Here is a 13,008-nt window from a genome sequence, read left to right as displayed (position 1 = left end):
GTCATAACTTTTAAGCAAAGGCAGGAAGCGAAGTGCGGGTAAATCTAACCCCTCCCCAGTTGTCCACTCTCTATCCTAAGCAGGTGTGGCTCTATCAGTAGCCTGGCCTTGAGGTCCTCTGGTAGTGTCTCGGGCCGGTAGAAAGGAATCTTGCTGCTTGTTACAGAGATAAGAAAGCAAAAGCTGCGGTGCAAAGCATAGTACAATTAACCATTGACACTGAAGCATAACTCATGGCAAGGCACTTGACAGGTAGTTGTAAATGTCCTGCATCGTGCAGGGGTTTGGACTATAGATGACTCTTGAAGTCCCTTGCAGCTCTATGTTTCTGCATTAGTCGTTTCTGAGAAGCACTGGAATTCTGCAGTATTTTCTGAACCCAGAGGCTGTAGTTATCTGTATGTCTGGAGAGCCCTGTAATCAATATTTATACCCTGCCATTCCCTGAAAGCCTCGAAGGTGTCTTGCAACAGTGCAGTAAAACACAGTGACTGAAATCAATAAAACGGTAGCATTAGAGTTCACGGGATCGCAAATTTGTGAATTTGCAATGCTGCATTAAATGCAGAGTTCTAAAAATATGGGTTAAGGAGCTGAAATAGGCAACCGGGGTGGGACGGGGGGGGCAGTCATTTGAGAAGGTCAAGCCGCGAGAATACTGTGTGAGGTTGCTGAGAAGAGGGTTCCTCAGAAAGAAACCTCTCCCCCAAAGCCATCTCCCTTCAGCTGTTCAGCTCTTCCCCATGTTGATTGCTGCTTCTTTTTCAAATGAGGCTATAGGCTCTGTGAGTTCTCCGTCTCTTCTGAGTGCTGTCTTTGTACTGTAGAGTTTTGTTTGTCTCCCCCCCCCCTCTTTTGTAGGAATGGCTGGAACCCAACAGCTTTAACGTCTGCATCACCTCCTACAAGCAGCTTTTCAAAGGTCACCAGGCGTTCATGAAAATGCGGTGGAAATACCTGGTCGTCGACGAGATGCAACAGATCAAAAACATGACCGAGAAGCACTGGGAAGCTCTTCTCTGCCTCCGCAGGTCGAAGCCTCTGGAAGCATTATCTTCCTTCTCTTTCCTTCCTTCGTGTGCGCTTTTGGATTTACTGGCTCTTTTTCATGGATCCTGTCGTCCACATATCTGGGCCACTGGCTTTCACAGTGTTGGCTCTTAAGAGCGTAATTTTTGTGAGCTCGGTGTGGGTCAGGGATCCCTCTGGATGTGTGAAATGGTGTTAGCGGATTTAGGGAGATCCTGGGGCTGGATTCACTCCCGCAGGGTTTTTTTTAATCCCAAATCATAGGAGGAAACTGCGACTAAAATACAGAGAAAAGCAAAAGGACTCACGGCCACAATTACTAAATCAAGTGAACAAATTAAAGTGGTTTCCCCGCCCCCCCCCTTACAAAACAAGGTTTCTGTGTATTTATGAAAATTACAAATTCAAACACATTTTCAAAGGGCATACAATTCAAGCAGCTCTAAATCCAACTGATTTCTTGATTTGAACCCCACCCCCCCAGCAGAAATGGACTAACCCAAGCTTAGCAGTCCCGTTGCCGGACATCCTTATAGGACATCAAGACCTGTTTTATCCACAGGACTATGTATGAAGAAGGATTACCTCTATTAGGGACATTTATCTCTCCTGTAGGGGATGTGAGCTGTAGTGAGACTTTGATCCTACATAAGTTTATTGGGAACTTCAGTCCGTTCAAAACCCTTTTGGTTTGTGCTTTTTGCCCTTGTGCTTTTCACAGTTTTTATGGTCTCCGTGGAGGAGGTGGAGTGTAGACATTCACAGACCGCTGACTTTCTTTACACACTAACTTCTAAACAGGCTCTTGAATGGGTTTCCCCTTTTAATTTATGGATTCTTTTTACCCTGGTTTACTTGCTGTTTCCCTGGGGGGCTTTTCTCTGAGCCCACCTTTCAGACCATGAGAAAAAGGTAAAAGTAGGCCCCTGTGCAAGCACCAGTCATTTCCGACTCTGGGGATGACATCGCATCACTTCTTCACGGCAGACTTTTTTATGGGGTGGTTTGCCATCGCCTTCCCCAGTCATCTACACTTTCCATCCCAGCAAGCTGGGTACTCATTTTACCGACCTGGGAAGGATGGAAGGCTGAGTCAACCTCGAGCCGGCTAGCTGAAAACCCAGCTTCCGCCGGGATCGAACTCAGGTTGTGAGCAAAGAGCAGCAACTGCAGTACTGCAGCTTTACCGCTCTGCGCCACGGGTCTGCTGTCAGACCCATGATGGACACCTGTAAATAACTGGAACTTTGAACTGATTTAAATCTCTCTTGTCTTCACAGTCAACATCGCTTGCTCCTGATAGACACACCTCTGCACAACACCTTGATGGAACTGTGGACCATGGTGCACTTCTTGATTCCGGGGATCTCCAAAGCTTACCTGGATTTCCCGGTGAAAGCGGCCAATGAGGAGAACCAGGATTACTGCCACAAACTCGTCATCAGGCTGCACAGAGTGAGTCACACATTCTCGTTTCGAATTGCGCATCGCCATCCCCGGCTTCATTCGGATAATGTTTATTTAACAGATTATTTTACCAGTAACTGGGATTTCCCTTTCCCCCCCTTCACCAGATGATCCAGCCGTTTATTTTACGAAGGTCGAAGAGAGATGTCGAAAAGCAGTTGACGAAGAAATACGAGCACGTACTGAAATGTCGGCTTTCGAACCGACAGAAAGCCATGTACGAAGATGTCATATTGCAACGGGGGTATGCATTTGACTCTCTGTTTATGGATTTTTAATCCTCCCACCCTTGAGTATTTAACCCAAAGGAATTATCCTTGGTGCCTTTTATGTGCTGTTTTGTGAATGTCAGCCGGCTCGGTGTAGTGGTTAAGTCCACCATCCGCGCTGTTTTATCTAATTGTTTTAACTTGTTTTAATTGTTGGATTTTTAACTGTTTTACTGTGTTGTAATCTGCCCTGAGCCCATTATGGGAAATGGCAGACTATAAATTCGCAAAATAAATAAATAAGTGCGTAGACTTGGGAGAACCAGGTTTGACTCCCCACTCCTCCACTTGCAGCTTCTGGAATGGCCTTGGGTCAGCCGTAGCTCTCGTAGGAGTTGTCCTTGAAAGGGCAGCTGCTGTAAAGAGCTCTCTCAGCTCCACCTACCTCACAGGATGTCTGCTGTGGGGGGGGGGAGGAAGGTAAAAGAGATTGTGACTGCTCTGAGATTCAGAGTATAGGGAGGGATATAAATCCAATATCGTCATCGTCTTATCTAGGGATGTGGCTTCAGTTGACAAGATCATCCATGGGAAAAATTGCACATTAACTCGGGCTCAAGTGCTTTTATACTTTGGCAACCCAGTGAAACGACTGCAGAAACCAAGCCATGGATAATAATTTCTTACGTTCAAGCTCACACCAGATACGTTTTCCGTGGAGCATGATTTTACATATTTTAACCAGAGGTGCAGGTTCATTCTCTCTCAGCTTTTGAAAGCAGAAGTGATAGAAGCATTAGATATTAGCAAAAATAATATGTAGTCCAGCAGTCAGATGCTGTCTCCAGTGATGAATGACCTGGTATGAGGTTTTGTATTATTCCCTGAAACTGATAGACTCCCCTGATTTTTTTTCTTTTCCTGGCAGCACTCAAGATGCCCTCAAAAGCGGGCATTTTGTCAGCGTCCTTCATGTTCTGATGCAACTCCAAAAGATCTGCAATCATCCTGACTTGATAAATCCCCGGCTTTCCAGCTCTTCCTACGTCTCGGACACGTTGCAATTTAGAACTGCCTCCCTGGTCTTAAAAGCACTTGAACGTGACCTTTGGAAGGTTAGTCACTCGAATGTGGAGCTCTTCGTTAACATAGTTTCCCCCTCTTCGATATCATCGTTTTCAAAGTCTGAAGTTCTCACTTGTGGATCTAAGGTGACACGTCTGTGTGCAGCATCCTGTTTTGTTAAAGTCTCTGGTTGGCCACCCGTTTTATTTGAGGGAGCTCCTTTGAGGTGGAGGTGGGTGATTGTAGGCAGGGGCTCTACAAATGTCCGTGGAGTGGACCTCCGGCAAATCTCATGGTTGGAGCTGCTGCTACTTTTCTCCCTAGGTGGGAGGCTGTACTGCACTGGTCATGGGATCTGGGCTCGGCCGGTGGCCAACTCATAGTTTGTAACAAAGGAACGTAGATGAGTTTTCCCAGTCTTAGGATGGGTCTTGTATGACTTGGAAGTTTGTGCTCAGTGTTCCTAAATTGCTGACTGTGATGCCCTGTATTCTTGGTGCTGGGGGAGGGACACAGTGGGAGGGCTTCTGGCCACTGTGTGACACAGATCGTTGGACTGAATGGGCTATTGGCCTGATCCAACATGGCTTCTCTTATGTCCTTATGAGACACAGAGTGTTGGACTGAATGGGCCATTGGCCTGATCCAACATGGCTTCTCTTATGTCCTTATGTGACACAGAGTGTTGGACTGAATGGGCCACTGGCCTGATCCAACATGGCTTCTCTTATGTCCTTATGTGACACAGATCGGTGGACTGAATGGGCCATTGGCCTGATCCAACATGGCTTCTCTTATGTCCTTATGTGACACAGAGTGTTGGACTGAATGGGCCACTGGCCTGATCCAACATGGCTTCTCTTATGTCCTTATGTGACACAGATCGGTGGACTGAATGGGCCATTGGCCTGATCCAACATGGCTTCTCCTGCGTTCTTATGTTCTTAAATTCCATTTCAGAGAAATACAGACTTCCTAAATTTGGCCAAATATTTCCACCCCAGTTTGTCTGCCAAGTGACTCTAGGATGTGGCAGAGAATTTTGGGGTACGTGCTAGAGAGTTATCTCTGTCCAGAAGAAGTATGGCTGAATGCATCTGGGCCTTGTTGACAGCATGTGCAAACTCTCCCAACTCTCCTTAGTTTCTTAGCGAGCTACTGGGCTCGGTTCTAGCTTTCATTCATTCAGATGATTGATTCCGTTTCTAAACCGCCCTCCCCTGTAGGGCTCAGGGCAGCATACAATGTATAAAAGTATATCGTTAAATCAAACGGCTTAACAGCTTCAGTATCAGAGATGTCTAATATCTTGGGATATGAGTTTAACAAAGTTGCAGAGACTTTTCTGTTGGGATTACAAATGGAAAAATTTCCAAAAGAAGATAGAACTTCAATCTGGTATTTGCTCTCAGCTGCTAGGACATTGTATGCGCAGTTGTGGAAGCGAGAAAAAATACCAGAGAAATGGGATTGGATTATAAAAGTCATGTCATGGAGTGAAATGGACAAATTAACAAGAATATTAAGAGACTATGATGTAGAGGTTTTTAAGATGGAGTGGAAGAAGTTCAGAAGATACGTAGAAAAAGAGTGGAAAATAAGAGGACATTGGACAATCTTTGATAATGATTAAGTTTTTTTTAAAACAAGAATATAACTTTTGGTTTTTTTAATAGTTAAGGGTACCTTTAATATTTGTTTTTCTTTAAGTAAATAACACTGGCGGGGGTCAAGTAACGGGGGGAGGGGTGGGGGGAAAGTAAGATATGGGGTAGGTAAATCTTTCCTTTTTTAAGTTGTAAGATATAGATTTGCTACCATATGTTACCAATAAAATTGTTTTAAAGTGAAAAAAAGAAAAGAAAAGAACAGCTTCAGTAAAACGATGCAGAGCAACAATATGTTCATCCAAAGGCATCTGATATCAGTTTGCACCCTCCCCCATTTATGCACGTTTTGTCACCCCAACTCTTGAGAACCAAATCTGTTCCTACCTGCACAGCCTTGTTCCTTATTCTGATAGACTCATCCTGGGTTTGCATTTCTCAGCCTTGGGCTGGCTGGTAAAGAATTGTGGGTAGCTCTGGCTTTTCTTTTTTTTTTTAAAAAAAATGCACACTCAAAGGCATCCTCGCTTTTTCAATTTCTCTGCCTACAACACTTCAGGACACGGACCTGAGCCTCTTCGATTTGATTGGGATCGAGAACAAGATGACCCGGTACGAGTCACAGGTGCTGCCAAAGCAGAAGGTTACCCGGAAGCTCATCGAAGAAATCTACACCTCTCCTCCACCTCCCCCAAGACCCAATCCGGTAAAGCTGAAGCCTAGCAGGTATGTAGTGCTGCAAGGGGCGGGCGGGGGTGGGGGTGGGGAGGCAACAACAGCAGCTGCGCAAGACAACACAAAAACTTTTTGTCCTGTTTCACTAGCAGTTGCAGGGCTTTTTTGGAAGCAGGAGCTCCTTTGCATATTAGGCCTCACCCCCCCCCCCCCCCCGACGTAGCCAATCCTCCAAGAGCTTACAGCAGGCTCTTCTTACAGGGCCTCCTGTAAGCTCCAGGAGGATTGGCTACATCATGCGGGTGTTGCCTAATATGCAGAGGAGTTCCTGCTCCAAAAAAAAAAAAAAAGCCCTGAGTAGTTGGAAAACAAAAGGCAGCGCTGCAGTGGAATGATCTGGAGAAGAGGAAGGGAAATGCAGTTTTTGCTGCTGCTGTAAGAAATTAATTTGGATCCCACATATTGTTTCCATTAAGGATGAACATATGAAGCTGCCTTATACCGAATCAGACCCTCGGTCCATCAAAGTCAGTATTGTCTACTCAGACTGGCAGCAGCTCTCCAGGGTCTCAAGCTGAGGTTTTCAACACCTATTTGCCTGGACCCTTTTTTCGAGATGCCAGGGATTGAACCTGGGACCTTCTGCTTACCAAGCAGATGCTCTACCACTGAGCCACCGTCCCTCCCCAAATAGGATAGTGCTTACCCTGTCCCAAGAGGCTCTCTTGTGAGAGGGCAGGCTCCTTACTCTAGGACAGGGGTCCCCAGGCGGGGGCAATAGTGCCTACTCGCACTTTTCCTGGCCCCCACCAAGTATTTCTAGAAAATGAGTGGGGCTAGGTCAGGTATTTGCGCAGCAGAGTTTCTGATTGGCCGCTGGAGATACAAGGGGCTAGGCAGATTAGAATAACATCGTTTCAGTGGCAGTTTGTCACCACAGTGTTGGTTTTCTTCTCTCTCACTTCTGTTTCTCCGTGCATGTTTAAAGTTATCCTTCCTCTCCCCTGCGCTTGGGCTTCCTCTGTTTGTAGGGCTCCGCACCCTGCAGCAGCCATTTTGTGGTTGAGTCCATCAGCCTTGGCAGCCATTTTGTTCTGTGCCCATCACCATGTGTCAGAATCGAAATGGTGCCCATGGGCTCAGAAAGTTGCGGATCCCTGCTGTAGGGGAAAGGTCCATGCTAAATGGAATGGATGTCTAGGATGTTACCTGTTGTGACGCAAGCCTTTCCTTCAAATACATGTGTCCTGTGAAGTCTGCGGCCTCTTGCTGCCCTTCACTAACAACATGCTGAACTGCAGACTCGGCTAAGGTGATAGAAGAAGAAGATGATGATGATATTGGATTTATATCCCGTCCTATACTCTGAATCGCAGAGTCTCACAGCGGTCACAATCTCCTCTACCTTCCCCCCCCCACAACGGACACCCTGTGAGGTGGGTGGGGCTGTGAGAGCTCTCACAGCAGCTGCCATTTCAAGGACAACTCCTGCATTAGCTATGGCTGAACCAAGGCCGTTCCAGCAGGCACAAGTGGAGGAGTGGGGAATCAAACCCGGTCCTCCCAGATAAGAGTCCGTGCACTTAACCACTACATCAAACTGGTAAATGTGTATCTGGGTGGTCCAGTTTTATGTGGGGCCTGAGCATTTCTCCCTTTCTCTGTGCAGAGAACTAGCACGTTGAGAAGAAAGAGCAGTTTTCTGTGTGAAGTTGACTTAAAAAAAAAAAGAATTGGGAGGAGCTTCTAATCGCATCTACACTCCCGCAGTCTAAAGCAAAATAGTCCAGACACAAGTTGGTCAGTGCAGCGTGAATGAGACCTAAAGGAAAGCTGTCCCCTTGTTTAGATTCATACCTCATGATGACCCCCTCCCCACTCTAGGAAAACGTTATTTAGTAAACTCCTTGTAACTATGAGTTATCCTTTTCGGGGGTTACCTAACACCCCGTGTGAATTGATGGTGGTGTGTACATAAGTTGTAGTAACAAAGAAAAAGAAATAATTAGTTGACCAAAATCTGGTTGGGTTCAGATGTTGTAGGGTCTGCTTGCTGAATTGTTTTGGTCGTCAGGAGCTTGCTCATGTGCTTCTCTCATGCTCTGAGAGCCAGTTTGGCGTAGTGGTTAAGTGTGCAGACTCTTATCTGGGAGAACCAGGTTTGATTCCCCACTCCTCCACTTATAGCTGCAGGAATGGCCTTGGGTTAGCCGTAGCTCTGGCAGAGGTTGTCCTTGAAAGGGCAGCTGCTGGAGAGCCCTCTCAGCCCCACCCACCTCACAGGGTGTCTGGTGTGGGGGAGGAAGATAAAGGAGATTGTAAGCCACTCTGAGATTCTGCAATTCGGAGCAGAGGGTGGGATATGAATCCAATGTCATCTTCTTCTCCCGGAAGCTCATGGGCATATTTGCCTGGCTTTTATGTTTTGAGATAACCACTATCCATTTCAGGCAAATTATAGTTATCAACAGGGGTTTTTTTTTTGTAGAAAAAGTCCAGTGGGAACTCCTTTGCATATTAGGCCGCACCCCTTGACACCGACAACCGGAACTATGTTCCTGCGCATTCCTGCTCAAAGAAAGCCTGGTTATTGATAATCAGAAATTGACTCCATGCTGGGTTTTTTAAGCCTGGAAGAGACTTGACAAACCATGTTGGTGGTTGGGTGCTGTGCCTGGATTGCAAGTTATGCTTATGTCACTATACCTGCATTTACTGTTCAATTTTGGGAAGTATTTTCACTAGTGAACTCTGTCCCTGAAAATGTAGCACAAGAAAATCCATAACCGCTTCATATTTTTTAGGACTTGCATTCTCTTTCTGCCTCTTGGGATTTTTTTTTTTTTTTGTAATTAATAAAACGCCTCTAACTCTGTCAGATTATTTCAACCGGTTCAATATGGACAGAAGCCGGAAGGCAGGATTGCAGCATTTCCAAGCGCTCAAGTGCAACGTGCGGCGACCACGGCAACGGTGGCTCAGCAGGGGCAAGTGCGGGGAAGGTCACCAGTAGCTACAGTGTCTGCGAATCAAGGTAATAAAGGTATTGCAATCCTTGTTCCTCTCCCGGCGGATGCCGTACGGTAGCCTCTTAAAATTTAAAAACCTCCTCTCAATTTACGGCCATTTCTTTCAACCAGGTCGACGCATTGAGGCTGAGGTTGCGTTGGATAAATGGAAAAGTTCAGTATGTGGCAGGGCAGGTTGACAGTTGCGTGTCCCTCTATGCCCAGCTGGTCCTCATGTGCACGAGACGATCCTAGAGCAGTCCGAAATGCTGTTGGCAAAGATTGGCTGAGTTTAAGAGCTGGACACACAGTAAGGCCTTCGGAAGCCTGGCTTGGCTGCCTGCTGACCTCCAGAGGTCCAGCCAGCCCACATTCTGAATGCCAATTTGGCCCTTGGCGATCTAGATTTGTGTGCTTGGGAAAGCTCCTTCCAGCCATTTCCCATTTGACTGAGGTCTTCGTCATACGGGAAGGATTCTCTTGGGACTATATGGGTTGATAGCCATTAGCGAATCAAGTGCCTCCTCACGGCAAACCCTGTACATGATTGATAGATCCAAGTGGACAGCTGCGTTGGTCTGAAGCAGTAGAACAAAGCAGGAGTCCAGTTTCACCTTTAAGACCGACAAAGTTTTATTCGGAATGTAATCTTTCGTGTGCTAGAAGCACACTTCATCAGACAATAGGATGGAATGGCAAACAGTCCTAAATATAGAGAGAGAGGGGGTACTGAATTGGTATGCAAAATCATGGAGATGTTTGTTAGTAGATTAAAAGAATCACAATTTGGGGGTCTGATGATTGTTAGTTTATGTTAACTGGGCTGCGTCAACAAGGGGGCAATATAAGTCAGAATAGCAGATTGATGTCTATGTCATTAGGTGTGAAGTGCCATAAATTGTTACCAAAACCGCTGTGTGTGGAAAGCAAAGCGTTCCAGCCTAACCTTTTCACTGATGAGCCGTGTTCAGGGCTCCCTTGATGTCAAACCAGTGGAGCAATTAAGCAGTTTCTCATTGGCATGCCCCTGGGAGGACTGTACCGTGGACCTTCCCTAAGCGTTTAAATCTGTTCTAGAAGTGGGCAACCCGTGTGAAGGTGCAGCACGCTCAGTCATGAGTCCTTTTTAACCCAAGCAGCGCCCAGGCAGGAAAAAAAAAGATCTTTTCTCAGTACCTCCATCCTGAGCCGTTTGACTGGAGATTGAGCCTGGGATCTTCTGAATGCTAGTCCGTATTTGACTTTTTGAGCCGTGGCCCTTCGCTCATTTTGGTTTGATTTGAGTCTAGTAGTAGCTTAGCAACCAAGAAGAGTAATTAACAGGTGGCGTTCACTGCCTCGGGAAGTGGTGGCAGCTACAGGCATAGACATCTTCAAAATAAACACCTGGAGCAGAGGTTCCATCGGTGGCTATTATTAGCCACAAGATACAGATAGAACACTCTGTTTGGGACGGTGATGCTCTGTATTCTTGGTGCTTGGAGGAGGGCTTGTGGAGTCCTGGGCCTGCTGGCGGACCATCTGATGGCCCCTGGGTTTTGGCCACTGTGGAACACAGTGTTAAGACTTGGAGAGGCCATTGGCCTGATCCAACGTGGCTTCTCTTATGTTCTTATGTCTGGGGCAGCAATGCTCTGTATTCTTGGTGCTGGGAGGGGGGGGAACATTGGGAAGGTTTCTGGAGTTCTGGCCCCTCTGGTGAACCTCCTGCTGACACCTGGGGTTTGGCTGCTGTGTGACACAGACTACTGGACTGGATGGGCCATTGGCCTGATTCAGCACGGCTTCTCTTACATTCTTATGTCTGGGGCAGTGATGCTCTGTATCCTTGGTGCTGGAAGGGGGGCACAGTAGGATGGCTTCTGGAGTTCTGGCCCCACTTGTGGACCTTCCGATGGCACCTGGGGTTTGGCCGCTGTGTGCCACGGAGTGTTGGACTGGATGGGCCATTGGCCTGATCCAACACGGCTTCTCTTACGTACTTAAGAGTTTCAGGGCATAGCTTTGGCTGAGGCAAGCAGGCATCCTCATTTCATTTCATTGATTATACCATCTATTGGCCTCCCTGCACTGACTTACCATCTTGATTGCTAGAGATCGGGCCGACAATATTGACATCTTGGACACCCATGACATCTAAGTCCTAATTTGTAAAACGTGCCTACACCATCCGTGCTGTTTTTATCGATTGGTTTTAATTGTTTTTAACTGTTTTACTGTTGGATTTTTAATTGTTCGATTATGCTGTAATCCGCCCTGAGCCCATTATGGGAAAGGGCGGACTATAAATTCACAAAATAAATAAGCTTTCAAGAGTCGAAACGCCCTTTGTCAGACGTGAATGGCTGACGACAGGAGCTTTGAGGCATGAAAATGTATACCATGAAGGTCTTGCTGGTCTCTTAAGGTGTTCCCAGACTTGAATGTAACTGCACTACTGCAGATCAACACAGGTGCCTTCTGAAACGACCATTTCAGGTTGCCTTGGTAGTGTCGGGTGTCCAGGAGCAGGGGGGAGAATAAAACGCCTGAGGGTACCTCTCGGCATTTGTGCCGGGCTGTCCGATGCCAACTGTTGGGAACCCCCACCGTCTAGAACACTAACAGCCTTGACATCCAAACTAATAGCGGGTAAATGTGCGTGTCGCGGTGGGATGCTCCAAAGTGTGTGTAACGCACCGGCCAGTCCAGTCGCTATCACGCGGAGTAAGCCGCGACACGGTTTGTATTTTGCTCCTGTATTTTTGGGATGTGTGTGAATATAAAGTTTTGCAGGGGATTCTTCCTTCTAACTTAAAAAAAAAAATACAAGCAACCCAGTGAAACGTAAGCTCCAAACCGGGACCGAGTCTAACAGCTTCCACCACCCAACCTTATCGATTGCAGCCGCCGCCACCACCGCACCCCAGGTTCAGACCTCTCAGGCTTCCGTCAATGCTCCAAGACAGCAGGCAGCAGCAGCGACCTTCGCCGCCACGTCATCTAGCCCGGCCCATCCTGCCAAACTGCGGGCTCAGACCACTGTGCAGGCCTTACAGCTAGGCCAGGCCCCCACCACGCACACCATCCAACAGAGTGTGCTGCCTCAGAGGCTGGTATTGACCTCTCAGGCCCAGGCACGGTTGCCTAGTAAGTGCCGCCCCATCCCCCTGACCTCCCTTCCAGGTTTCTCCTGCCTCTTTGGTTTTTTTTAAAAAAAACAAACTTCCCTGAGGTTAAGTTATTAGGCACCCTAAAGATGTGTACAGACCAATAAATTTGTCGTTGTATCTCTCCCTTCCCTTCCCCACCCGCCCCACCTCCAACATACTCTTCTGAGTAGCTTTCTCACCATCCATGTTGCTTTATAGCACCCTAGTCTAAAATTTGGATAAGAGAACGATGGAAATTTGCTGTGGACATACGTTAGCGGTGTCAACTTAATCTCTTCATTTCTGCATGTTTTCCTCTGCTGGTCGGACTTCTTCTGGACCCCGGAAACTTTATACTTTTTTAAAAAGATCTTCCCCTAATTTTATACACTTCTCCCCTTTTTCTTCTTCTTCTTCTTCTCTCTCTCTCTCTTTTTTGAAACACTAACTGCCATCTTGCTAAGATCTCCTCTAGTCTTTCTCAGCTGAGTTGTGACGGTCAGGCAGAGAGGGGCGAGCGATTCCCCCCCCCCCCACAGGTGGCTTTGCTTCCGGCTCATATGCGCACTGCCTATTAGCATGTCTAGAGAATCTCCGGCACTGATGTACTAATGTTTTAATTCCTTGAGGGGGGGGGGGTGACCAAGCTGCCTTTGCAAAAGCCAAACAACTCCTAAACCCGGGAGACAGTTTCTCTGGAGGCTTAAATTGATGTATCAAAGCACAGTGCAGCCGTTCAAATTGAAAACGTACGACTGATGCGTTTTGAGTTGCCTTTTTACGCTGACAGTTCTGAAAGTTTGACAGGTTTGATAAC

At 46.9% G+C, this 13,008-nt stretch overlaps 1 protein-coding gene across 1 annotated transcript in view; it reads left to right on the top strand.

The window, feature by feature from the left end:
- EP400 (E1A binding protein p400) overlaps positions 1 to 13,008 on the top strand; it is a 115,885-nt gene that overhangs the window by 43,618 nt on the left and 59,259 nt on the right. The window contains exons 18-24 of the mRNA XM_060250300.1: positions 862 to 1,031; positions 2,310 to 2,484; positions 2,604 to 2,740; positions 3,634 to 3,820; positions 5,937 to 6,103; positions 8,932 to 9,086; positions 11,947 to 12,189. Coding sequence (XP_060106283.1) covers positions 862 to 1,031; positions 2,310 to 2,484; positions 2,604 to 2,740; positions 3,634 to 3,820; positions 5,937 to 6,103; positions 8,932 to 9,086; positions 11,947 to 12,189 — 1,234 coding nt within the window. The remainder of the gene's footprint in view (positions 1 to 861; positions 1,032 to 2,309; positions 2,485 to 2,603; positions 2,741 to 3,633; positions 3,821 to 5,936; positions 6,104 to 8,931; positions 9,087 to 11,946; positions 12,190 to 13,008) is intronic.

Source organism: Heteronotia binoei, chromosome 11, assembly GCF_032191835.1.
Source record: "Heteronotia binoei isolate CCM8104 ecotype False Entrance Well chromosome 11, APGP_CSIRO_Hbin_v1, whole genome shotgun sequence".
Classification (NCBI taxonomy): domain Eukaryota; kingdom Metazoa; phylum Chordata; class Lepidosauria; order Squamata; family Gekkonidae; genus Heteronotia; species Heteronotia binoei.
The sequence above is the reverse complement of the archived record's forward strand: the minus strand, read 5'-3'. Positions and strand labels throughout refer to the sequence as shown.